The sequence below is a fragment of the Botryllus schlosseri genome, chromosome 14, assembly GCF_051294905.1.
Source record: "Botryllus schlosseri isolate E-star chromosome 14, Bs_hap1, whole genome shotgun sequence".
NCBI lineage: Eukaryota > Metazoa > Chordata > Ascidiacea > Stolidobranchia > Styelidae > Botryllus > Botryllus schlosseri.
The window spans coordinates 13,998,215-14,025,933 of NC_137249.1; the positions used below are offsets into that span (position 1 = coordinate 13,998,215).

Sequence of the window (27,719 nt, forward strand, 5' to 3'; positions counted from 1 at the left end):
ACCTTTGCTGAGCAGTTAATATCAAATTCCGATTCCTCTTAATAACAATATCAGGATAATGCACATGTATATATCCGAGTGTTATGCATCAGTACCGCAATTTTCACAGGCGCGTCACAAAGCTACTGAAAAAATTTTCGCGATTGGCGCGATTCACGTCACATGTGCTGGTTTGCGTAACTGTCTATCAGTCCTTCTAAATATATCAGATCTACGTATTTCGTATGTGAAATATCAGGTAGTACAAACGTCTCCAATACTCATTCACTGAATAGATCTGGCCGTCTTGACAAACAGGTATGGAGACTTTTGTGCTGTAGTCGTGCGGAATGCAATGTCTAACATGGGGGAAAGATTTTCCTTTCATGTTACTGAAACCATGTTTTAGTCAGAGATAAGTTAGTTGATACACGAACGCTGCATTAAAAATAAAAATGGTACGCGAGTAAAAAAAGTTGGGGAGCACTGATATAGCCTCTATAAGCTATTCCATAACTGCTGATTGCCGATACTATGGTCATATGAAAATACAATCATTATTTTATCGTTGTATCCTTTTCAATATGCGCCGTTGCTATAACATCGCGATTAAATATGAACGATATTATATCGACATCATTGAAAGCTTCAGAGTTTCTTCTCGTCGGCGAATTCTTCATCTTTCAGGTCAACTGGATTCTCATGCCCGTCTCGTGGCTGGCAGTCGGGTGTGGTAAGATTCGAGGTACGACAGTGTTGTGGAATTGCTACACTACTCATATCCGTAGCGATAATTTCAGAAGATGGTGTGCCATTGTATCTGCTCAGAAGAAGCTTTTGCATCTCCGCGATTGGCGCTTCGATTAGGAGGTACAACAGGTACGCGAAGGCCATAGCGAGCACCAAAGCAGCTGTTTGGCAAGAAGCAATTAAGTATACTGATTGCGACGCTATTGAGGAAGTATAAGATTAAGGCTACTTACCTAGGAAGTAGTAGATGAGCGCGTCAATTCTTACGTGAGCCTCGTCTTCCCGAGAAGTAAACATATAGTGTATAACGAAAATATGGATCATGTATACGGAATACGTCAATCGACTCAGTGGTAGGAAGCCTTTCCAACTCAGAATGTAATAAACCGGGCCTTTGAAGAAAATTGTAACATTGAGATTATCCACAGATACCTAGGCTATCTATAACTTGATAGTTTATAACGGTGAGACCTGGTGGATTTATGTCCTTTCACAACAAGATATATGACTAAGGTGATGTTGTGAATAGAGGTGGTCAAAGTAGTTAACATTTGTGCTTAGGTATAGACATGAAACGCCGCGAAATTATATTCAATTAGTAAGCAAAAGTAAAATTAGTGATTTCCAAGACGTATCAGAACTACTTCACGTGGAAATAGAAATTGAAGCTCTGAAAAGGAGTCAAGTAATTTCTTTTTAAAAGTGGGCTTGGTCGAGGGTGCACATATGTACAGTTGATCGGTGGTGGCTCTGTAGAGATTGTATAGAGCAGTGCTTACCATCCGGTGTTCGAGAAGCTATTTCATGTGAGTCGCGAAGGAATATCTAAATGTAACAGTTTTCTATTCTATTTGCCAAATATGACAAACACCTTATCTTCTCACGATTAAACGGACAAATACCCGTTCTCTTCCTATGATTTTTTTTGCGTCCGTAACTGCCGTAACTTGGGTTGCATGTAAAACAAACGGTGTTTTAAGACACTTTTAAAACAGGTTTTAAACAGTGTTTTAAACAAATGCCGTTTTGAAGAAAAAAATTTTTTTTTTTTACAAACGATGTCCAATTATGCGATAATTGTGTCAATATGTCCGAAAAGCCATGTCCGATTTGAACCCAAAATAGTCGAGCTATACGATGTGGGGTGGCTGGGACCCTCGAAATCGTCGTCGGTTCAGCAGTTATTGCACGTAGATATAGATCATTGGTACGGAATGGGTGTTCTGAAGATGATAACCGCCGACCGTAAAAATGCTGCATAACGATGTATAGTCCTGGTTAGTCCTGGCATTTTTGGTCTGTTTATGACCGTAATCGAAAGCCCTTTTCCTCGAAGAAGCCATATTTACCCTGTATTTTCACTTGTATATTTCAATCCCTTGTGACGTCACAATCAAATATTGACCGCGTCATGACTAAACAAAAAACAAAACAGAACCCGTTTGTGTTCGACGTAACAGGCGAATTACTGCTTGGATACGCGCTTTTCCGTTTACAATCATCTATCACGAGTATTCTTGTCGACTTGATACGTTCGTTTTATCGAATGGTCGCGTAATTTCACTTGTGGGCGTCTAGTCTAACGATTACTCCTACGGCTCATTGTACGTCGAAATCGGGCCCTACGATATCGTAGGCTCCGTCGAAATACATTCTCATTCTTTCGGTAATATCTCATGGTATAGTTCGCACTATGAAGCTTGCATTAAAAGTCAGTCGCGAACTGACAAAGGTTGGTAAGCACTGGTATAGAGTGTGTAGGCTACAGTGCATGTAGACATATATATCTTTGCGACCAACGCAACATCACCCTTGTCAGGTGCGATGTTCCAACATACCTTCAGATATCATGGTAGGCCTGCTGGTGCTATTTCGCTTAGTTGCTGCAACGATTTAATCCACAGAAGTGATCCACATATCCAAAAACTTCATTCTACTTTACAGAAACCAAAGGTAAAAGGTAGGTAATTTTGCTTACAAAACTATATTGTTGTTTTAGTAGTGTAAAGCCTAAGCATTTGAGTATGTAGTACAAGTGGGGAAAACGTTATGTATGAGCCCTCTTAAAAAGTAGAAATACTTTGTTACTGACCACCTCTGGTTATGAGTAATGATTAATATCGAGTCAAATGGGAGCAGTCAAATCAAATATAAATATTACAAAAGGACTATCCTAAACGGAAATCACGACCATACCCCCATATCCGCTTGTGCAAGCTATGGTCAACCACATGAGCCCGAAGCCCCACAGTGGGCGTCGCACTGCTTCATAGAATGCCATAAGATTGCGACTGGGATAGTCTGAATATTGCAATTTGTCGATGCTTCCCGACCACCCATACACCAGCGCCAATTCCACAGCGACGACTAGCACCCATAATAGAGAAATTATCGCCTGTAAAATGGAATAGACCGTTCCTGAAATATTCTGATCTGTAACCGGGACACGGAAGGACTTGTATTTGTTCAGCTATGGTTAGTAGTAGTGATCTGTCTCGCGAAAAGGGTTATACACCATTACAAGTTCCCGACAACGTTCCGTTGACACATAGTCTTGAAAGTCTATTACAGCGCGCCATTCGTATATATAGTTTTAACGCTGAATTTACTTTACCGATACCGATTTCCTCTTTCCTGAACCTGGTATTTTTGGTGGTGTTCTGAAACATTTTATGAGTCTAGAAAGCAACATAAGCTCTCTCAAGTGATAAATATGCGAGCAAATTTAGTATCATAACCCCAAATGGAGCATCCATTCGTGAACGATGACTTTTACACAAATCTTCCCCTATCATCTTCAGATAAAAGTAGATAATGAAATATCATCTAAATCAGAGAAATTGGCCAGGTGTGTCTGTTGGTGGCGTATTATTATTAAGGAATTGCTGTCATAGTTTAATACCTTATGCAATGTAACTTTCCCCTTGGTAATGTGGAGAATGTATGCTGTTAGCATTCCGATCCAGTATACGCCGATGCGGCACCAAGGCTTGGCATATATGTCATCCCAATAGACGTCCGTAACTTCGCTTCCACCGTCATCCTTATAGATTTCAGGGATATCGAGACTTGGAAATAGTGTCAGCGGATACGTTAAGATAACGATAGCGCTGCAAATATTGAAATGGAAAACATGTGCAAAGCATTTGTTTCAAATGCAACCCTAACTGTACCGCACGGGAATATATTTCAAGCGCGTAGCAGTAACGGAGGCTATAATTGCGAAATTATTCACAACCAGAACAGCGTGATATGGTTGTCAATGTGATGGAACACTGAATTTCAACGTAAAGAGCAAGGAGCGGAGTATCGCCAAGGTTCCCTCTAAGCCGCGCACGTGCGCAAATGCGCAGCGTTGATATGGTCTTTGCGCACAAAAAATCCGAAGTGATGACCTTTTTTTAGTCGTTACGCACTGTTGTCCAAGGGTCTGCGCAGTGAGTTGGTGAGTGTGCGCAGACTCGTCAAAAATTAGAGGGAACATTGAGTATCGCCACTTCTACAAATCATTGACCATCACTTTCCATAAATACACCGACATAGGCTCTGCAAACGCTTAGTGTTTCGCTTCCTTCATGCCACTGTCGCCTAAAATTACACTTATACAAAATTGGCTGTAGCAACAACGATCTATGCAAACACTGCAGATGAATTTTTATCATATATGTTTAGTATAGCTTACTGGAAAATCCGGGTAATTGACAAAACGAAACAGTGAAAGACCACTTTTATTCGATTGCTATATTCCCATTCCGCATGAATACAACACGAAGATCGTCTGTGTCCACTGTCCACTCATTGGTGTGTTACGGAGGCAAGGCTTGGTTCGGTGTAGGAACATATGGGCCTTTCATACCGGCTCATATATTCTGCACGCGGAATAGAGCGGCCTTATTCAAATATTATGACGAATGCGCTGTCACCGCAACCAACAACTGGTACGTAGTAAATCGCGCAAGGCGCGAAAAAAATCCAGGCTTGATGAATTTATTAAAATAAATTATTGCGACAGGCGATAAAACATCGTACAATTAGGGGTGTATCCCTCGTCGTTTATCTCAGAATGGCGATGCCGGTACACAACTGTCTGTGCCATATTTCGACACACTGATGTGCATGCCTTATTTAATTTAACCGCAGGCCATAATTGACCAACGACTTTAAACTTAGATAATGCAGACAGTCTGATATATATAAAGTTTACTTGTGCATAACAGTGTTGCGATAAAGTCACTACCTTCGCGCTTCGAGTCACGAGTCATTTCGAGTCATCGCACATTTTGATTCGAGTAAAGTCAAGTCAATCGATTTTCAAAGGTGACTCGAGTGAAGTCGTGTCAAGTCAAGTCAAGTCACGAGTCAAGTCACATTTCAAGTCAAGTTTCCTTTTCGAAGTATGAGGCATGATTACGTCATTGCAATTTGCTAGCTGTCTGCAATACAGATTGATTGGTCAAATGGTCATTGATTTTGAACCGATGGAGGAATATAGAGCTTCACGCAAGAGGGCGCTGTAGCGCTCACATATGCATTTCATATAGAACTGTTAAACTACGTTATTGTATACTAGCCTCAGTTCATAGTAACCATCCAAAATAGAGAATAGAGAAACAAATTGATCAGATGCAATAAATTACCGATTTACAAATAGATATGATACAATTCGAGCCTGTGTCAATGGTTGGGGACTATATAAACTGTATTCGAATTCAATTTCAATAAAACAAGAGGTTTGGTTACGGTAAGAACAGAGAACAGAAATAGACATTTTGCTATTTTATTACTTTACTATACTAGAGTTACGACAACGTAAGCTGTAAGCTTCGATCACTTCGTTTGCGGTCAATTTATTTGTGAGAGAACAATCGAGGCTCAGTGAAACGTACGATCATTGAATGATTGGTCCCTCTCACTGTTACACCAGCGTTTCGCGAACAAGCCGAACATATGCAAGACACGGTGATATTCATCGACACCGATTACTTGTTGACTTGAAATTTACTCGTGAACTTTGCTCCGAGTCACGAGTCAATTCACATTTCTAATACGCAGGGTTGTAATGACTCGAGTCATGACTCGACTCGAGTCAAACTCGAGTCACGATTTTCGGATGACTCGACTCGACTCGAGTCATTTTCTAAAAATACGGAAATGACTCGACTCGACTCGAGTCAATCTGTGTATTGACTCGACTTGGATTCGAGTCATTGCGCATGACTCGAAGCAAGTCATTGACTCGAGATTCAGGCAGCCAAGACCGACATTTCATTGTAATTTCGAAGCCAACACACTATTGGGATTTCGTTTGTTGGAACTGGTGCTTGAAAATGCGACCAGAAACTGCTAAAAGTGAGGAAAATTGATATATTATAAATGCGAACCATTCAATATCACCAAACAGAGTTAAAAAAGTGGGTTTAGGAAGACTTTAACTGGAAACTGAGCAGTCAACACAATGACTTGGACTCGGACTCGAGTCATAATACCATGACTCGGACTCGATCCTCTGTTCGCTGACTTGGACTCGGACTTGACTCGGTGGGAATTGAAAATGACTCGACTTGACTCGAGTCAAAAATATAAAAGTGAGATTGACTTGTGACTCGGAGCCCTGTGACTTGGTTACAACCCTGCTGATACGCCGAGTCAAGTCAAGTCAAGTCATTTTAGCAAAGTGACTCGAGTCAAGTCAAGTCATGCGAAAAAGGTGACTCGAGTCATCCCGAAACTGGTGCATAATGCACTTTCTCGTGGAACGATGGCATGTGAACACGGAATTTAGACGACTCAATTACAACTGCTTGAATTTTGTTTTCGATATGTTGTAAATAATTTATTCATATAATAATAGTCAGCTTTAGAACAAATATATACGTCAGGCTCACGCTGCACGGCCTACCGAAAGTATTTAGACGATTTCGGCGTAATTATACCGGCTTTTTCTAGAAATACCTCGAATGCCTTATATCGAGTATAACCGCGGGCCACATCATATAAGTTTAATCCTGCATAGTGAAGTTGTTTTGACACGAACGTGCAGTGTTTAGAATAATTTTACCTATATTTTCAATTGATGAATTAAACCTCCCCGTTCTGACTACAGTAGATAATCCATGATATCGTTCCGGCCAATAGCTAAATGTTTACGTGGCAGGTCTCGGGATCGATTCCCGCTTACTGCCTCCAGAATCCAGCCACTGATGACCAATACCAGTGCATGTCCCAACCCTGGCTAAGTGGGCATAGTTACTGTTGTTAGCCTTTCATGCTTACCGCTTCGTCATTGATATGGCACAGACATTATGTTAAATTAAGGCATGGATTGTAATGACACAAAAAAGACTAATATCAGCATAATGTATTTGTGTTGTTCAGGCGTATTACAGAGAGAAGAGATACATTTTGACATATAATCAAAGCAATCGCAATGCAAAGTTGCAAATTCAGTATTCGGTATCGGACAAAGCACGATTGATACTACCTTTTCAGTTCAACCAGTCTGATCATACCGGAATTTAAACATGCGCACGAATGTTGGAAGTAGAAATATTCAATAAATAATCCTTGTCCTCAGAACAACTGCAACACGGCGATAGCAACTAGCTTATGTAAATTTACTATTCATGGCAAGATTATTGATATATGTAGGCCTAATCATGTAAAGGTTCTCTCATATATAAATTCATGGATAAATTGCAACGGTGAATTCCAGTGTTGGGATCAAGTCACTACCTTCGAGTCACGAGTCATCTCGAGTCATTGCAGATTTTGACTCGAGTCAAGTCAAGTCAATCGATTTTCAAAGGTGACTCGAGTCAAGTCAAGTCACTCGTTTTTTGGTGGTGACTCGAGTCAAGTCGAGTCAAGTCACGAGTCAAGTCACAATTCAAGTCAAATTGAATTTTTAAAGCATGAATGATGATTCAAAGTCATTACATTTTGCTTGCTGTGTGAAAGACGGATTAATTGATCATTTATCTAGAATCAAATAACGAATATCTAGTTAAATATACATGCAAAATGACGTTGTATCCCTCACGCACACGTATAGCTATGCTAATAAAATAAGTGAGTAACTGTACAGCTACATGCTACAGTACGTTATTATCAGCCAAAATATTGGACCTAATGCGAAGCTTCGAGAAGTTGAAACAAATTGATATGGTACAATAGCCAATACACTACCAATCTACACATCCGTGAGAATATAAACGCCCATACTTAATTTGTTCGATTTAAATCATACAAGAGGGTTGGTAAATGTGAGCACTGCGCAACGTAAGCATTAAGCCGTCTAAGAAACCGAGACACATTGCTATTTAGATTAATCTTCTACTACTACTTCGACAGCGTAAGCTGTGACTATGATCGTTCAGTTTGCGGTCAATTTATTTGTGACCTAACAATGGATGATCAGTGGAACGTAGAATCAGTGAGTGACTGGTTGCTCTCACAAGTGACAACGGCGTATCTCGAACAATCCGAACATACACAAGACACAGTGATGTATTCGACACCGCTAACTTGATGACTTGAAATTGACTCGTAAATTTTACTCCGAGTCACGAGTCAATGCACATTTTTGAAGCTCCGAGTCAAGTCAAGTCAAGTCATTTTTCCAAAGTGACTCGAGTCAAGTCAAGTCATACGAAATAGTTGACTCGAGTCTGACTCGAGTCAAGTCATGACTCGAGTCATCCCAACACTGGTGAATTCCGATTGATGGGTCCTGAGTGGTTAATATAATCACTTGGTCATGTTTCTATTGGGTGGCGGTAAGTAGGCCTAGATATCTCCCTTTAACGAGAATCTTATATTATGTGCAGATACCAACCGATTATCGGTTTGCCGATAATATCAGGCGATATCACATTTTGAAATAAATCAAAGAAGACTTGGTATCTTCACTATGTACGTCGGTAATGCAGTAGCTACAGTACATCTTCACGGTCGACTTAAGCTCGCTGGATTGCTTCGCGTGCAGGTCTCATTTATGATGACCGGAGCAGTTCACTCTGGAGAATATGCTGAGAAACTCTGTTTCCAAAACTTTATTCTGGGACTGCTAAAATGGGAATGTTGATATATTTCCTATCGGGCCCCGTTCCTACAGTTTACAGGTAGGCTATCCATATGCAGGCTTTCTAGTTATGTACAGCATGACAATGCCTATAAAATTGTTCAAATATATCTTCTGTGCTAAATGCCGTATCTTTTGAATATCGGCTGAATACAACGAGGTTATCGGTGAAGGTGCCAGTCATCAGTTTCATCGGTATTGGCTCAAAAATCTGATATCGGTCGGGAGTAGTGAACAGTTTTAGCTGATGCAAAAAATCACCAACCACATTAGGCAAAGGCAAACTCTTTGAAATATATTTGTGCATAACTTTTGAGACTTCAAAGCGAAATATTTCATCAACCTTCAACATTCTATGATGACGGTAGCACAGTGACAATCTAGTCCAGCTTGTATAGAGCTTGAGTAGTAGCTCATTTTAATACAAGTATCAAATATATGACAATTTACGTCTGATAACCTCAGTTGAGTATACTATTAACAGGGCTGTGGAGTCGGTAAATTTTACCACCGACTCCGGCTCCGACTCCGACTCCACACATTTTCAATATACCGACTCCGACTCCGACTCCTGAGTCTTTAAACGTACCGACTCCGACTCCGACTCCTGGGTCTTTAAACGTACCGACTCCGACTCCCGACTCCGACTCCGACTCCGACTCCTGAGTCTTTAAACGTACCGACTCCGACTCCGACTCCGACTCCTGGGTCTTTAAACGTACCGACTCCGACTCCCGACTCCGACTCCGACTCCAGCATTATTACCAATTTACCTCGAAAATTATATGCCACATTGTCGATTGAATGACTATCATACAACCATTAAACATATGCAAACATATGATTAACTGTGGCATGCTGAATTGTTTCATTGTTGCACAGCTCGAATTTTCCACCATCTAATTAACATGAAATAAAGATTTGCTAAATATCCTTCCTTATTCAAGTTGTTATAACATGGACTCTCTAATATCCTGAAATGTATGAATCATTCAAATATGGCAGATATCCAATCCTGTATAATAAAAATGTAGATAAAAAATCCAAGTGAAGCTCTGGTGTATGACTCAGCAACTAATAAAGAAATTGAACTTACTAATTTTGTCATTACACACTATCCTGATTACAAGCACAAACACTCTTACTACTAGTAATAGACATTGGTCATGAATGGAATTTAGTTAAGTAGGCCTAGTAAAAGACCATAGCCTATGTCTAGTCTACATGTACTTAATCAAGTATTCAAGGATTGGGACTTGCAGTCTTTCTTAATCATTTGTTCGACCCAAACAGCTAAGCTACACTACAAATATTTTTAATTTTGTCAAATGGGAAGCATCGTTTGGTCATATTTACATATTTTTACAGTTTTACAAAATCAGCCGATGCATTTTCTCTGTCACAGCATCATGGTATAATTCCAAAAATTGCATCAATTTTGACTGCATCGCGAAAACGCATCTTGTGATTTTCTTCCCCTCCGCAACTGAGTTGTAATTTGCAAGTCTTTTATCTATATCAGGGGTGGGCAACTTTTTCGGCGAAAGGGACACCTGAGATTTACGAACCATTGCGCGGGCAACTGGAATGTTGATAACCTTTTTTTAGTCGTCGATAGGAGCGAATCGAATTATGAAACATTGCAAACAAGACTTATATTACTACGTTCTAAAATGCTGTAAAGAGATGTGTACTTATGGGAGCAAGGAATACTGACGGAACTAAAATTGGCTTTGCAGCATTGCTTTTCAAACTGTGAGATGGCATGCACTTGTGTGGATATAGAATATGCAATATGCATAAACTTTACTTTTGCGGGTGTGGAATAATTCAAATTAACTTGATAGGACATTCAGTACAGTGACACCAAAACTTAGTCTTCATGAAGCATTTTTGAAAGCTGTTGGACGTGCGACACACAACCAATCGTAGTTCTTAAACACAACAATGTTGTCTCGCACCAGCAAGAGTCAATGTACTATCAATATCACGCAAACGCAATCAAAAGCAGGTATATGGTAGGCTTACCATATTTTGGAAATCTAAAAAGAGGACACTTTTTCAGAAATTTAAAACTTGCAAAACCGGAGTAGAATTCTGTAGAATTCTCAAAATACCGTTTTTCTCTCCACATTTCCAGGTGGATGACTAAAAAAAAAAAAAAAAAGGTCACCTTTTCGCTCAGAGCTCAAATCACCGTTTTTCACTCCGAAATACCCCCCGGAGCTTCACTTCTGTGCTAATTTGCGGCATATCACTCGCAATTTGCTCTAAATCTGACCTAAATTTTCAAAAAAGAGGACGAAATCTCAAAAAAGAGGACAAAGGGGCGTCCTCCGAGGACACTTTCAAAAAAGTCAAAAAAGAGGACAAATCCTCTCAAAAGAGGACGTATGGTAAGCCTAGTATATGAGCAGACCAGGGGTGGCATTACAAAACAAGAAGCGTACTGCAGAATTCGGTCCTACAAAACATGTATACCGACGGGCCACGGCTACCAGTGAATTATACGCTGGATAAATTCGACAATAGAAATGTAACGACTATCGCACTAGAATTGGACTACTAAAAAATGTTCAGCTAGCAGCAAGTAAATGATGTGAATTCAGTGTGTGCTTACTTACAATTACTTGACATATTGCAATGTCCTCTTTGAAGACGTCATCATCTCCGACATCCGCATACTCCAGATCTAGATACTGGCCTAATCTTCTGTCATAACACTGGATTTTTAACGTCTAATTTTATCTATATCAGGGGTGGGCAACTTTTTCGGCGAAAGGGACACCTGAGATTTACGAACCATTGCGCGGGCAACAAGAATGTTGATAACCTTTTTTTAGTCGTCGATAGGAGCGAATCGAATTATGAAACATTGCAAACAAGACTTATATTACTACGTTCTAAAATTGATAACATTATGTCATCCAACTGTGCAGTGCGCAATCAGGCCCTGGTCGCGCGAAGCGCGAAATTTTTTTGCAAGATAACGACTGAATTACGCTATAGCTATATCAATAAATATGTCGCTAACATACATTGGGGGTCGCATCTGTATACCACTGGGCTCATTTGGCAAGGACAGGATTATTCGACGTTTGAACATAGCAAAATCGACGGTATCAGTGAACATGCCTCTATCATTTTGTGCAAATGTTTTGTCGACGATCTCGCTGCGAGTGCACAAGCAAAGCCGTATCTCCTAATTGCGAATATAGTTAGACTCAATTCTGTGAAGAATATGTATTTATAATTTTCAAAAGGGGGCTCGAATACTAAATGCAAGAAATCTAGTGACAATGAATCATGCGAAGTACTGAGAAAAATTTCAAGTCAAATAAATCTGCTATGAAATATTCTACTTCATGGTCGCATACGAAGATCTGGGATCAATGTGGCTGACCCCTGGATACGTCTATGCCTCAGAACTGTTGTTTTAGTCATCATCAAATTTCTCGGCCATGCTAATCAAATTTTGGTTGGCCTTGCAATTGTACCTGATGTCACAAATAATTTCGAGAATTACCTCGCAGGCCACACCCTAACCTTCTCGTGTGCCAAATTTGGCCTGCGTGCCGCAAAAATTATATTGAAAATTCTTTGAGAGCAAATGTTTTCATGATAGAGAAGTTGGAGTCGGAGTCGGAGTCGAAATCATAGTCATTCTCACAAACTCCGACTCCGACTCCAGTCAGTATTTTCCCACCGACTCCGACTCCGACTCCGACTCCAGCTATTACAGTTTTCACGACTCCGACTCCGACTCCGACTCCATCAAGCGAAAATCACCCCGACTCCGACTCCGACTCCACCGACTCCGACTCCGACTCCACAGCCCTGCTATTAAGTATTCAGATACCAATGTATTGTATCTTACCGAAAGAGTACGGAAAAGATGTACACATCTGGAATCAGTTGATAGTATCTCGCTAACGCACCAGTTACCGCCGTACTTCCCAACACACCGATTCCCAGGGCTACCAAGCCTGCTTTCGGATATCTGAAACGAAAGCTTTATATTTCGATCGCTTTATTGACGAAATATCACTCTGCAGATACACGCAGATACAGATACACGCAAGCAAGTTATGGTCACAACGCATGCTACAACATGAACGTTGCTACACAGTTTATGTCCGTAGTGAAACCATAATTCGCATCGAAGTAGTAAGGAACCAATATAATTAGCAGCTAACCTGTACAATAAAAGGATGAAAATGGGGGCAACGATGAAAAATTGCATGTCGTTGGCAAGGTACCACGTCCAGGAGACACACTGAAATTGTAAAATCGATTGACTGTGATTGCTGCTTGACGGTATTAAAGATACAGTAAATCTCGCTCTACCGAATCGGAGAAGTTAGCTGGCCAAAAGTTGTTCATGTACAATATGCTCGTCCACCACCAATCCTCACAATAAGTCGCAAAGGGTCCATTAAAACTTTGATAGCGAAGCCCGCCACCCATCTTTTGAAACGGACCGATCATGAATAGTATTGCAAATATCATTGTTGGGGTTAGCCTGCAAGAGTTCCGTATTTATTAAGCTGCGCTATAGTCCTTCAATGCGTTTTCAAACCTGATGTATCTTTGAAGATACATTAGCGGCACGTTGAGTTTTCCACCATTGAGTTGCATTCTCCTCAACGCACCGTAAGTCACAAGCAATCCACTTAGAAAGAAAAATGAATCTACAGAGAGGGTCGTGTTTATAATCGCCAGTTGACCGAAATTGGACGTGTACGAGCTGGCATAGTCGACGGCATTATCTGTAGTAAAATAATGGTAAACATATTGGTAAATTTAACCATACAGTCCGAAGAATTCCGCGTTTTTGGTTGTAAAATTGTTCAAAATTTGTCATTCATTAACATCGATAGAAAATAATTATTGTATTATTGGTATTATAATAATTGATTATTTTCACGATTCTGTTTTATTCGTCCTGACGACAGGTGAGGCACTGCCTCACTTGCCTCCCCCGACCGCACGTAACTACAATCTAGTGGTGTAGTGAATCGATAATATGACAATATACTGAACTGAAACATGCAGTGGAATAGCCCGATATTACCGTACCAGCGTTGTTTACAGACACGGAGTACGTATGTCCCAACACGACCCAAGTTATACTGATAAAACGGATCCCGTCCAAAACCGAGATATCAGTGTCCTTCCTCTTCGTCTGAAATAGTTTCTTGTTGTTCTTGATGAATGAGAAGCATAGAAACAACTTGAACCACTCTAGTGAACAACAAAGCAACAACATTCTGAAGGTAAAAGTATTACCAGGATTTAGGCGTATACTTACTAGTAGCAGTCCAGGTAGAATCCGTCACAGCCAACTCTAAGATCGCAGTGACAAAAACCACGACTGCTAAAACCGATACTATGGTTCTGAAAACATGAGATATATTTTAAGCATTTGACATTTGGTGGATATGAGTTGGTCCTTACAAGGGCCGGGCACCATGATTCAAATAGAGTACTCGAATTTGAATCGAGTATGAATTGTATAATGACTCGATCTATAGCCACTATAACAGGTAATAAATTTATCAACGACAATTACACTGTTCAACTCATATTTTTAGGCAGACAAATTAATATTGGTTTTGGGGTTCTGAAGGGCACTGATTCCGAATATGACCTTCGTTTTTCTAAATTGGTTCTTGTTTTGGAGATGACCAATGGGGCTATTTTGACCAAAATCTCCCATTTTCGCTGTAATGGCTAGATAGAAAATCTGCTCAGTCGTACTATAAAGTTTGGAAATTCAATCTACTTGTTATTTTTACACACAGAAGACTTTTCTAGATCAAAATGCAGGAACAGCACTATATTTAGGGGTATTAGATATGTTATAGTTATAGACTTTCACGGATATCATGTACATAAATAACCTCCAGTCATGTATATAAGTATTTACCTAGATACTGAAATGACGTGGCATTAATTCAATCAGTTTTACGTCAACCGCCAATTCTAAATTTGAAATAATCAGTTGGAATATGATATTAATAATTCACAAAGCACAATTGTTTTTGTACGATTTTCGCATGTATAAGCAATTTGGTCCGTGGACATATGAGCATGCGACATTACAGCATGCGAGACTTCGGCATGCGACAATTTGGCATGCGACACATGAGCATGTGGGTTAAATTACGGGTTAGGGGTAGGTTAGGGTTGGATTTAAGGTTGGGTTAGGGTTAGGCTTTAGGTTAGGTTAGGCTAGGTTAGGTTAGGTTAGGTTATGTTTCGGGTTGGGGTAAGTTTTTGGGTTATACGGTCACATGCTGAAGTGACGCATGCTGATGTGTTCCATGCTGAACTGTCGTTTTCCATTGTGTCGCATGCTCATATGTCGGGCAACCAAGCAATTTATAGTGCAGTTTCTCGAAAGGTTCCAGCAATGGTCTGCCATAATATGTTCATCTCATCTGCCCTGATATCTTTCTTTTCTTGTTGTGATGTCTTGGTGGAACGTCTCCCCTTGCTAATCAACAAGATCAGCAGGGAATATATCAAGATGATTCAACAGGAAGTGAACTTTTTTCTCATGTGTGTTCCAAGTTCTCCAAACGCAGATACGAATTTTCGGACCAACTGTTTGTAGTTGGGGGCTTTGTGATAATCTACAAAGTTTTATTTACTACATCTTAGGATAAACTCCATGCAGTGAACTCCTTCCTAGTATGAAATTGGAATCTTTCATCTGCATTCGAATCTGAAATCTATCAAAGATACCAGATTTAAGATTCTCGTTTGACAGGGATACTATAGGTATATACCCATTACCCACTTTGTTGACTGAGTGAAAAATTTTCCATTTACACGTCAAAAGAAATGAGACACATATTAGTATTGTAGGTAAGCTTTTCTAGAAAAAATACTATAGCTTTATATTCCTCTTTAATCTTGGTAGAATGACTAATTGACACAGGAGAATAAGTATTTCCGTTGTGCAAAAGTACAATTTTTAGGTATGACAACTGCTTTTCTGACAAAAAAATATTTCACACTAGGTCATGTTAATATTGATAGAATGACTGAGAACGACATGAGGGTCCTTCATATAGTCAGCTATCTATTTATGCGCAGTATAAAATTAGAAAAAACTACGATTTTCTTCCTATCAAGTGAAATATTTAAGGGTAAATACAGTAATTTTGGGCGGTTTTAGGGGTATAAATATCTTCTGAAAAAGAGCCAATCTGGCAAAACTGATGTGATATTCGTAATCAGCAGCCTCGAAAACCCCAGAAAAGGCTCTCACATGTTCTTCCAAACAATTTTGCCTTCAATTACCATGTGTCGTAGTACAGCATACGAAACATATAGCATAAAGTGGGGTTACCATACATACGTCCTCATTTTTAAATGAAATTGAAAATTTCCTCTGAGGACGCCCAAATGTCCTTCTTTTTGGCAATTTGTCATCCTTTACAGATTTTACAGCTTAGATAAGGGACATTGTGAACTGAAAATCGGCACAAATGACGTGAAATAGTAGTACGGACATTCGGTGGGGAAATTCGGGAGTCGAACCGAAGTGATGACCTTTATTTTAGTCAACGCAAGATGTCCAGTAGATATTAGTAATTCAGCTCTTCTCAATTTCGGTCAACTAGCTTTTATGATTTGGTAAAAGTGTCCTCTTTTCCCGATTCCCAAATATGGTAACCCCCACATCATTCATACTGTTATGACGTCATAAAGAGTGGTACTTGAATACGCGACTCGATGACTACAATACTCGGTTCAGATTTTCAGAATCGAATCAGTCATGTACTCGAATTCGCCTAGCATTAGTCCTTATAAATACGTTACATTAGGATGATGTCGATAGCCGTAAACGGTAAATCAGCCGGACAGTTGACGTCAGCAAATTGGTCACTTGGAAGGAGCATTTTATTCAGTTGTGTGATGTCTTCTTCTGTACACACGTCTGGAATGCACTGACCCACTTGAATGCCCACCGGCGCAACCTGACGATGGATAAAAGCCCATCACAATGCAACACGAAATCCCAACTCATCTACAGAAAGTATATACCGGGTCACGGCCAAATGTCACGAGACACATCTTCGCTGTAATGTTTTGCTTGTCTGTCTGCCCCACACATTCGTAATAGCTTCCCAGCCATCTGTAGTTGCCCCGAAATAGGCCACTTTCTTCTTTGCCATTGGAATCGTCGACTGAAAGTATCAATATCACTCTAAATCGGAAGCATCGATTTAGACAGAAACTTGTGCATTTCGACTCTTGTCCTGATTTTCGGCAAACATTGTTCGGCGTTTTCCGTAACACCTTGGACGTTTTGCATGCCACGATCTGGCACAAGTTCGAACTTAACAGACCGTCACAAAAGTACAACTAGTTGTCTGAAAATTTTGTGGCTTAACATGGGCGCATGTATAGTTGGTTCTAATTCGACGGTCTGTTAATTTCCAAGTTGCGCCACAAACATGTGTTATAATTCGGGGTCTGTTGAGTTCAGACGTGTGCCGCCAAAATGTGGCACGATTGTTATTTGGTGCTGAAAATGTGGTAGGCCTATGTTTTGATTGGCGCTGTTTACGTTATGACGGTGCAATAAACACTAGAACCGAAAAAAGGCCTCCAAAAATGAATGTTTATTAAATGCTTTTCAATTACATCATTCTTTTTGATAAGGCTAAATCTTAGTTAGAATGAGCTGGCGTAAAGTCGTTTTCGTCCCACACCATGGAAAATCATTTCGGCCGCTAATGTAACTTTTGGTTTTCCTGACTTTGAGTCCATGATGATGGCTACCATGAAATGTTCCCTCTAATTTTTCTCAAGTCTGCGCAAATACGCCAACTCACTGCGCAGGCCCTTGGACAACAGTGCGCAACCAGGCCCCCCATAGGGTGATAAACCGAACTTCTGGGGGGCTTCGCCCCCCAGACCCCCCTCAGGCTACACGCTTTTCACCGCTGCTAATCATCTATGTCTGGTCTTCGTTTAGTGGGCGTTCCGGCTAAACGCGCGGAGCGCGAAAAATTTCTAGAATTCATGATCAAATCGGTCAATATCATCGGGAATTGCATATATTTCTATCAATTTTAATCCTGTCTCTGCTCACGTAATCACTGAGAAGCTGAGAAGCTGATCTAATGCAACGCCCTACAGTGCATATAGTTGCTGCATTTCCCGATCAACGTTTGCAAAGGGATGGATTTTTTCAACAATATTGGTGCCTGTACTTGCATATTCTGCATATTATCCTATATCACCATACGTGATCAGACTCGCCTGATGGAAATGATGACTTCAAAAATTCGCGGCATGTAATTGTACAGTAAATCTTACACAATATTCATGCCACGCGGAGAAGACTATTTGTTAGTTTCTCGCAGTTAATTTCGAGCTAGCCCATTGTTATTTATAACTTTTTTAAACCATGTTATTTCGCCATTCCCACGAAGGATTGCGCTTGATATGATATCAGTATCGCTCACGCGTACGATACCATATAGTAAAAGAAAAATCTCTTTCGTGAGTCGCACACGATTGCAAATTCTCATTGCTTCGCGGAGCGCAATATTTGCCTTTTCGGGTCGCACTTGTAGGCCTACCTCGGTTTCAGACTTCAGCGATAGCACTATTTACCCCTGGCAATGTTCCCTCTCATTTTTCCCGAGTCTGAGCGCCAGCGCGGTGTCCTGGACTGGAGTGCGCAACGATTAAAAAAAAAGTCATCACTTCGGATTTTTTGTGCGTAGCCTAGATTTTCTGTGCGCAGAGACCGTTTCAGCACTGCGCATTTGCGCACGTGCGCAGCTTAGAGGGAACATTGCTACCATGGATATAGTGCATAGAATCAGTGAATGTGAACATGACACTTGTGCCGTTCCAAAAGGAACCTGTATGATGGTATACTGATCAAATCTGAATGGATCATTAAGGTTAGTAAACTTATGATTATGTGGAAAAACCCATACATGTCAACGACTAGACAGCATATCGTGACGACAGAATTTGCTATCACTTGTTTCCATGAGTTAAGCTTGTTAAACCATATTGACAAAAACCTATATTGACCTATTCAGCTCTATTTTTATTCAATATTCATTATGCAGAAGTCTCATAAAAGGCATTTCTACCTAGTCTAAATTTTGTGCTTTCAATTCACACATCGATTATTGGCAATATAATTTTACTTAACATATTTTTTTCAATTCCAGGCCCTTTCCGTCCAATTAACGGCCACAAAGCTGAGTCCCCGACATCTCGTACTAGCGCACCATGAAAATGGTGACCTGCAGTCATGGATCGTGGCGAATGGCATCCGCATAAAGGGATCGTCTCACAATAAAGCGGAACCATTTGATATGGTGCTGGATCTTCTCGCGTGTTATTATGTTTGGGAACCCGCATATCCAAAAGTTTTCCAGATAACTGTCATTTTTACAGTATGTTCTGATTGGAGACAAAAATTTGGGTTTCAATCAAACAAGCTTCGCTGTTTTATGAGCAGATTTCAGAAACCTCAGTAATGATTTTGATTTCGTTTGCTGTCTTGAACAACTATACAATTCTAGTACTAGTCTAGCTGTCTAATTAGAGCAAAAAAAAATGTGTAGCTAAAATTCTGATTATACTCTAATTTTGGAAAAAAACAGCTGTAATTATAATTCTACCTTAATTTGTGAAGTGAAGTATTTCGTCTCTCTCATTCGAATCTAATTTGTGAAAACAACTGAACCTATCATTCTAATTGTACTCTAATTTGGAAAAACAGTGTATCTATAGTTCTAATTTTACTCTGTAATTTGAAAAAAAAATGTTACTATAATTCTGATTCCACTCTAAAGAAAACGAGCTACAATTCTAATTCTACTCTAATTTGGAAAAAGCTGTGTAGCTATAAATTCTGATGCTACTCTAATTTGTGAAATGTTTCTTTGCTCTCAATCAAATCTAATTTAGAAAACAACTATAGCTATATTTCTAATTCTACTCTAACTTGAAATGAAAACTACCTCTAATTCGGATTCTAGTCTAATTCAGAAAATATACTGTAGCAATTATTCTAATTCTACTTCAATTTTTGAAATGTTTCTTTGCTCTGATTCGAATCTAATTTGTGATAACAACTGTGTCGCTATAATTCTAATTCTACTCCAATTTGGGAAATGTTTTTTTGCTCTAATTAGAATCTAATTTGTGAAAACAACTGTGTTACCATAATTTTAATTCTACCCCAATTTCGGAAATGTTTTTGCACTAATTAGAATCTAATTTGTGATAACAACTGTGTCGCTATGATTGTCTCTACCCAAATTTGTGAAATGTTTCTTTGCTCTAATTAGAATCTAATTTGTGAAAACAACTGTGTTACCATAATTTTAATTCTACCCCAATTTCGGAAATGTTTTTGCAGTAATTAGAATCTAATTTGTGGTAACAACTGTGTCGCTATGATTGTCTCTACCCCAATTTGTGAAATGTTTCTTTGCTCTAATTAGAATCTAATTTGTGAAAACAACTCTGTCGCTCTAATTCTAATCCTACTCCAATTTTGAAATGTTTTTTGTTCTAATTAGAATCTAATTTGTGATAACAACTCTGTCGCTATAATTCTAATTCTACTCCAATTTGGGAAATGTTTTTTTGCTCTAATTAGAATCTAATTTGTGATAACAGCTGTGTCGCTATGATTCTAATTCTACTCCAATTTGAGAAATATTTTTTGCATTAATTAGAATCTAATTTGTGAAAACAACTGTGTTGCTATGATTGTAATTCTACTCGAATTTGTGAAATGTTTTTTGTTCTAATTAGAATCTAATTTGTGATAACAACTCTGTCGCTATAATTCTAATTCTACTCCAATTTGGGAAATGTTTTTTTGCTCTAATTAGAATCTAATTTGTGATAACAGCTGTGTCGCTATGATTCTAATTCTACTCCAATTTGAGAAATATTTTTTGCATTAATTAGAATCTAATTTGTGAAAACAACTGTGTCGCTATGATTCTAATTCTACTCCAATTTGAGAAATATTTTTTGCATTAATTAGAATCTAATTTGTGAAAACAACTGTGTCGCTATAATTCTAATTCTACTCCAATTTGGGAAATGTTTTTTTGCTTCAATTATAATCTAATTTGGGGAAATAACTGTGTTACCATAATATTAATTCTATCCCAATTTCGGAAATGTTTTTGCACCAATTAGAATCTAATTTGTGATGACAACTGTGTCGCTATGATTGTCTCTACCCCAATTTGTGAAATGTTTCTTTGCTCTAATTAGAATCTAATTTGTGATAACAACTGTGTCGCTATAATTCTAATTCTACTCCAATTTGGGAAATGTTTTTTTGCTCTAATTAGAATCTAATTTGTGATAACAACTGTGTCGCTATAATTCTAATTCTACTCCAATTTGGGAAATGTTTTTTTGCTCTAATTAGAATCTAATTTGTGAAAACAACTGTGTCGCTATGATTGTAACTCCACTTCAATTTGTGAAATGTTTTTTTGCTGTAATTAGAATCTGATTTATGGTAACTTTGAAGCTGTAATTCTTATTTCTATTTGGAAAATCTTGAATTTTTCAATTGTGCAATCTAGAAATTCACACATTTTCGTTTGCAAATGAATGTTCTGTATTCATCTCTCGTTGCAATAAAATATTTTTGAGCCCAAGCTGAGTAAAAATTCATGGATGGTTGGTATTAATTTTGAGCTCTGTACGAGTCAGCATGAACACACCACCACTAAACACAGGATAGCAAGGCACACATCGGCTCCAGCACGTTGTGTGGTAGTTAAAAAAACGGATTTGGCGTGTAATTTTGCGTTTCTCTGCACGCATTCGAATTTAGAGTGTAACCGATAAATTTCGTTTTTCATTATCGCTATTCATGGATATCTAGATATAGAGATACCCCTGCTATTATTTCAGAGTGAATGCGGTAGGGATTCTTCTGGTGTTTTCATTCTTATCTAGAAGGTTGGCATTAAAAAACAGGCAATTGGGAATATTATGATTGAGAATCACGTCAATGACCGATGACAGGCATATAACGACTTCGGTCCGGTGCTTATAGACACTTTTCCATCGAGTTCACTCTGTCAACTAACGCAGAAAAGCCGCAGTCAGGTATTGAATATGGCGAATAGAACCAGGGAGTTAACATCACCAAACAAATTACACCCCAAAACCACTTACCCATGCTGGCGTAAGGCAATCGAAGAGTTAGATCGTTTCTAATTTTGAGGACTTGTCGGTAGCAAGCCGATTCCAAGAAATCCACTGATGACATATTCGTACCACTCCCAGATAACTGTTCCCTATAGATATTTGATGCATGCCTCGCACTGTCCGCGGATTCCTCGTACAATCGCCCTCTGAAGGAATCCATAACGTGGGCGAGAGTAGGTTGGGACACAATGATATTGAGGTGGCGTTGCAGATATCTTTCCATTGACTTTTTAATATCGCTTTCGTTTTTCCTGCCTTCTGCGATCACACAGTACGCATACAGGCAGCACATCGCTCGCAAGAGGTACTTCATCGTATCTAACCACAGCTAAAAGCATATATGAGGTCAAACTACCTCGTTCTCACTTGACAGTTATTGTTAAATGCAAACGCTATGTGAATCAAAATGTTACGTACAAAGCTACTCGGTAAACTGTCCTGAACCGTTACCTTATATTTGTACTACTGCGTAAGTTTCTGTATAGTATGCACTGTACAACCTATTCAAAAAGTTATTGCTGTATATGAGGCTTGGGGTGAAGAGGGTTCGGTTCCGCTTGGATAGATGGAAATAATCAGCTCCCACCTGAGCTTCTGTTACAAAAGAAATCCCGCGATACATAAATATTTCAATATAGATTAGGGGTCGCAACTCAAAAGGGGTCACGGACCACTTTTCAAAATTCGTTGAGGCCGCGGCCGCATGACTTCAATATCGAGGTAAAAATTGTCAACGTAGTTTAGCAACCACGTTTTGATAACTTATGTCAGTACAACGCTGTGCTCTCTAACATGAGCGACGGGCAGAGTTAGTACAAAAGAAATAACATTGTATTGAAGAAATACAAATACAACAAAAAATATCATGATCAACACTTTCATTCTCTTTTGAACTATGAGCTGCGCACGATGCCTGACAACACTCTTCAGCAATTAATGCCGGGGTGGCCAACCTTTTTGCTATTCACGACCGCATTTCGATTACTTATGTAGCCTACGGCCGCATTCCAGTGTATAGTCTTAGTGTACTAACTGGAGGCCAAATATCCGCGTTAAACTCTTCATGTCCATTGCCGGTGAACTCCGGACTAATCTATTTACTCATATCGGCTTACTATGCGCACCGCAATCGTGAGTAGTCATGCTATGAATATCCACAGGGATCCGATTTCTAGTCCATATTCATGAGTGGATTTCGTCATTAATATTAGTATAGTTTCACATATTACTATAATATATGTAAGTTTTCCCAGCCCATGTGGTCATATTCACAGGCAGAGTTGATGCGGTAGATGTCTTCGAAAATGTAGGGAAGTTATTAATGCTGCGCTGCATCCTTGGATGTGCCAATTGTTATTAGTTCCCTATGTTGCCTTCTGTTATTTCTTGACCTCCCATCTGGATTGACGGTATAGTGGAAAGATATTGGATTCGCCTAAGCGTAGGTCTACCAGAAACAAATTTCCTTCGTGATGAGGAGAACACGATTACGAATTGGTATTTCTTCATGGGGCGCATAATTTTCCAAGCTGTTCGCATCTGTACTGTGGGGCTCAGATTACAAAGGACACTACTATATTAGAATCGAAAGCCAACTTGCATTGAACCGTGCCCAGCGCGAAGAAAAATTAAAGAATAATTCAAACCTCTCATCAATTAGCGAGTCAATTAAATTTGCATAGTGACGGCCGGCAACACATCCTAATCAAATTAAGCGTCGACGACTGCATAATTTTCCTCCTACTGCCGTAGTTTGGCCACCCCTGTACTAAAGGATCGATATTGGGGTAAGTTAGACACGGCGGTACTTGCTAGAAAACTATCTCCTCGAAAAGCTTGGTCTTTTGGGGAGCCCGAAGTCGTTTTCTGAACAACAACAGCAACAACAATATGTTTAAACTGCACTCAGTTTGAGCATTTCAAAATTTCTTTACTAAGCGTTCTTCTGAAATTTCAAATCAGGTCGCGGGCCGCAGAATATGACATCGCGGGCCGCGTGTTGCTGACCCCTGAAATAGACAGACACGTCATGGGCTATCGCTATGGTGTGCAGTGTGCAATTTACATTCTTTCTGAATATCCTCTTACCACGGAAGAAAAGGGCAGCGCATTTCATTATCATATTTTCACTGGGTCAATTTTGTTCAGGCTATTTATTTTGTTGAAGTAGCCAACACTGAGTTTTGCTACAGACAGGACCGTAACTGCCCAAAATTATTTCGTGAATTAACATGAATTATAGACCACGACGCATCAAGACATTTGAAGTTTTAGGCTATTAATTTCAAGGGACTTGTCTATTAAAACAACTTTTGGTGCAGCTTTTGTGACAAACAGGTGCCACTTTACACGGATTTTACTACAACAAAAACTTGTCCTACTCCAGTGCTTTTCAACCCGTGTGACGGTTCGCACTTGTGCGAATGAAAAAAATAGCAGTGCGAATGACGAAGGTGGTGCGAATGAAAAATCCGGATGAGTGCGAATGAAAATCGTGAATAATTGTTATTTTTTCTGACGCGGAATATTCAAATGAACCAAGGCCAGTGTAACCGTTGTAGTTGGACGCAATTGTGAAAACTTGTTTAACTTACGACGCACCACAAGCTCTCACAAGCCGTAGCGAATTAATATTTTCGCACTATAATTATTACGTAACCAAGAGCATGGTTTGGAAACTGGTACAGTGGCAGACATACAGTATATCAGCCCGTCTGAGCCTGCGACAGGCTGAAAAAATGACGTCAAAATGACTTTCTGCTTTCTTTCGCTTAACAATCATCATATTTTCGTAATAACCGTTCATCCAACGTCACTGTGTGGCGTACTGTAGCCAATAAGCAAGACTTTGGCTTTATCATGAAATTAGCAATATGACGTCACGTGACGTCATAGGTTCACATCGAACCTTTTAAAAAGGTTCAAGTTCACACGAACCAGAACCTATCAGGGGTGTGCACCATCCCGATCAGTGCTTCCCAGCCGGTAGGTCGTGAAGCTATGGTGGGTCGCGAAGAAATTTGTAAATGTTACAGTTTTCTACTCAATTTGCCAAATATGCCAAACAGCTTGTATTGTCACGATTAGACGGGTAAAACCTCTCTTCCTTCTCTAAATTGGGGTTTTGCGCCCATAAGTGCCGTACGCCAAGTTCCCGTGCTCCCAATAAATTCATGAGCCAGCTTTTCCGTGACAGTGATTTTGATTGGAGTGCGAAGTTGGACAGTGTGGTTTTGAGTAGGCCTATGCGTTAAAATTGGAATTCATTCCATCCTGCAATGACTTTGCGAACGTTGGTATGGAATCCATCCAGATTATATTCAGCAAACAATAGTCGCAAGCTATACTCTGAATCCCTTTGTGTTCCACGTAAAAGACGAATTACTATGCTTGAATACGCGCGTTCTCGTTTGTAATCTATCACTATAGTGTTCTTGTCTGATTGATACAGTAGTATTTTGCAATTGCCGCATAATTTTCGCACCTGTTAGCGTCTAGTTTAACTTGTACTCAAACGACTCATTTGAAGTCTAATTATTAAGATCTCATTCGTTCGTTCATATCTAATGGTGGGTCGCACAATGAAACTTGTATTAAAAGTGGGTCGCGAACCGAACTGAAAGCTTTAAGAAATATGTCAATATTTCCAATCCTGCAGTCGCAGATTCTTGTTCTCTGATGGCTCCCTGCTGCCAGCGGGGGACATAGCGTAGTGGTGACGATAAGCGCCTACTAATGTGGCGGATCCTGTTCGATTCCCGACGGAGGTTTATCTGGGCTCCTCTTCCCCCACCGCTGCCGTTCTTACGGCGACAAAAAAGCCCAGAAATAGACCCTACGAAAGAAAGCACTCACAAGGAAAGGAAAGAACTAGTAGAAACGGCCGCGGCTTCAAACAGATCAACATCGAAAAGAACTGTGACATCGGGCACTAGGCCGAGGTGGATGTTAGATTAAAAGGATCGTAACTGCGTGTCGTTCGACATCCTGACGTCACGAAAGTTGCCGATATTGTATTCTATCGAATTGCCGACGCCGATATATCTTTCAAAGTGAGATATCGACTCTGTATGCAGAGCAACCATCTCTCATCCGCGCAAGCGGTATCTTACAAAAAGCCTAGAAGTGAGCCGTGCTATAAGTCAGCAGTAACGGAATAAAAATGGATAATATCGGCCTGGTGTAAATGACCATAATAGTCGACACATACCATGAATACCAAAAAAAAACAGCACGGACATTGCGACATCTCGCGGAATTCATAAAGCATGTCACTCTGTGTAGTAGTAAATTCGAACGATCGGCAAACATGGCCCCTAACATAAGATATTAAACGTGTTTCGATGGCTATTACACTAATGCCCTGCACCACTCTGCAAAAAATTTGGAATATGATCGAGAAATGTGCAGTTTTGTAACATATACAACATTTTTTTCATAAGAGAAAGTGAGTAACGGAAAGAAAACTCAAATGCATTATTAAACCTAAATCTGGGGTTCTGAACCTTTTAGTTTTGGCGCAATCCTTTACAAAATTTACTTCGCCCCTTACATATAAAACCACGACTAAAAGTAAATATGCGCCTCTGGGATATACTGATAACTTGTAAAACTTTGATGGGATTGTTTTCATCGCTTTTTTGCGACCAATTACTTCATTTAGGTTTCTATTTCGGCTCATGAACATCGTGATTACTGATTATGATTATACTTTAACTTAAACTCTTTACCTGAGCTTATGCTAGTATTCACGTTCCAGAGAGTGGAACTCCGCAAATAAGTAGGATCCAGACGAAATAAGGGCCCCAAGGGCCTGGCATGAGATACAAACGGAAAAACTGATCATTAGAAAATATCAATAACGTCATGTTTTTTTAAAATAAACTTGCAAGTTTTTCACGTTTCATCTGTATATAGGGTGAATATTTGATAACTCAGCCATTCATTTAAGCTGAACCTGGACGACGTTTAAATACAATGAGAATAGCCTAACCGTCACGATGTAATCTCACATCATATAACTAGACATAATTCAAATCAATGGTTTTTATTGTGATATGGATCCTACATGTGTGTACCAGTCTGATTACTGATCTAAAATCAGTGTTTGATTTTTAGTACGCGCGAGGGCTCGCGCCCTGGAATGCAATCGTTCATTTCCCATTACAATGCACAAGTCCCCGTGTTTATTAGGCTCACAAAGATAGTTATCTTTGGATCCGGGTTGTAATGACTCGAGTCTCGATTTGTGGTGACTCGACTTGACTCGAATCATTATTTCAAAAGCGTAAAATGACTCGACTCGACTCAAGTCAATTTGTGTATTGACTCGACTTGCACTCGGGTCATTGTGCAGGACTCGACCCAAGTCATTTGACTCGAGACTAGGGCGGCCAGGACAGAAATTTCATTGTAACTTCAAAGAATAAGTAAAGGTACCAGATTGTTGGTATTTCGTCTATCAGTCCAGATACTTGGAAAATAAGGCCAGAAACTGTTAGGACTGAGGAAAATTACGATATTATGAATGCGAGCAGAGTTGAAGAAAGGGGATAGAACCGGATTGAACTTAAAACAGAACAGTGAACACAATGACTTCGACATGGACTCGAGTCACAACCAGGGCTTTGGAGCAGCCGTAAATTTTAACTGCTCCAGCTCCGTCTCC

At 39.7% G+C, this 27,719-nt stretch overlaps 1 protein-coding gene across 1 annotated transcript; it reads right to left on the reverse strand.

The window, feature by feature from the left end:
- Window positions 1–355: 355 nt before the first annotated feature.
- LOC145456282 (nose resistant to fluoxetine protein 6-like) lies at window positions 356–24,864 on the reverse strand. Its single transcript, XM_080334362.1, has 13 exons — window positions 22,019–24,864; window positions 16,868–17,010; window positions 16,643–16,800; window positions 14,121–14,206; window positions 13,889–14,053; window positions 13,389–13,578; window positions 13,157–13,331; window positions 13,006–13,085; window positions 12,687–12,809; window positions 3,632–3,839; window positions 2,926–3,124; window positions 963–1,121; window positions 356–890 (listed from the first exon to the last, which is right to left on the reverse strand). The coding sequence occupies exons 1-13, from the start codon at window positions 22,362–22,364 to the stop codon at window positions 628–630; spliced, it is 2,295 nt and encodes a 764-aa protein (XP_080190488.1). The 5' UTR covers window positions 22,365–24,864; the 3' UTR covers window positions 356–627.
- Between the last annotated feature and the right edge of the window lie 2,855 nt (window positions 24,865–27,719).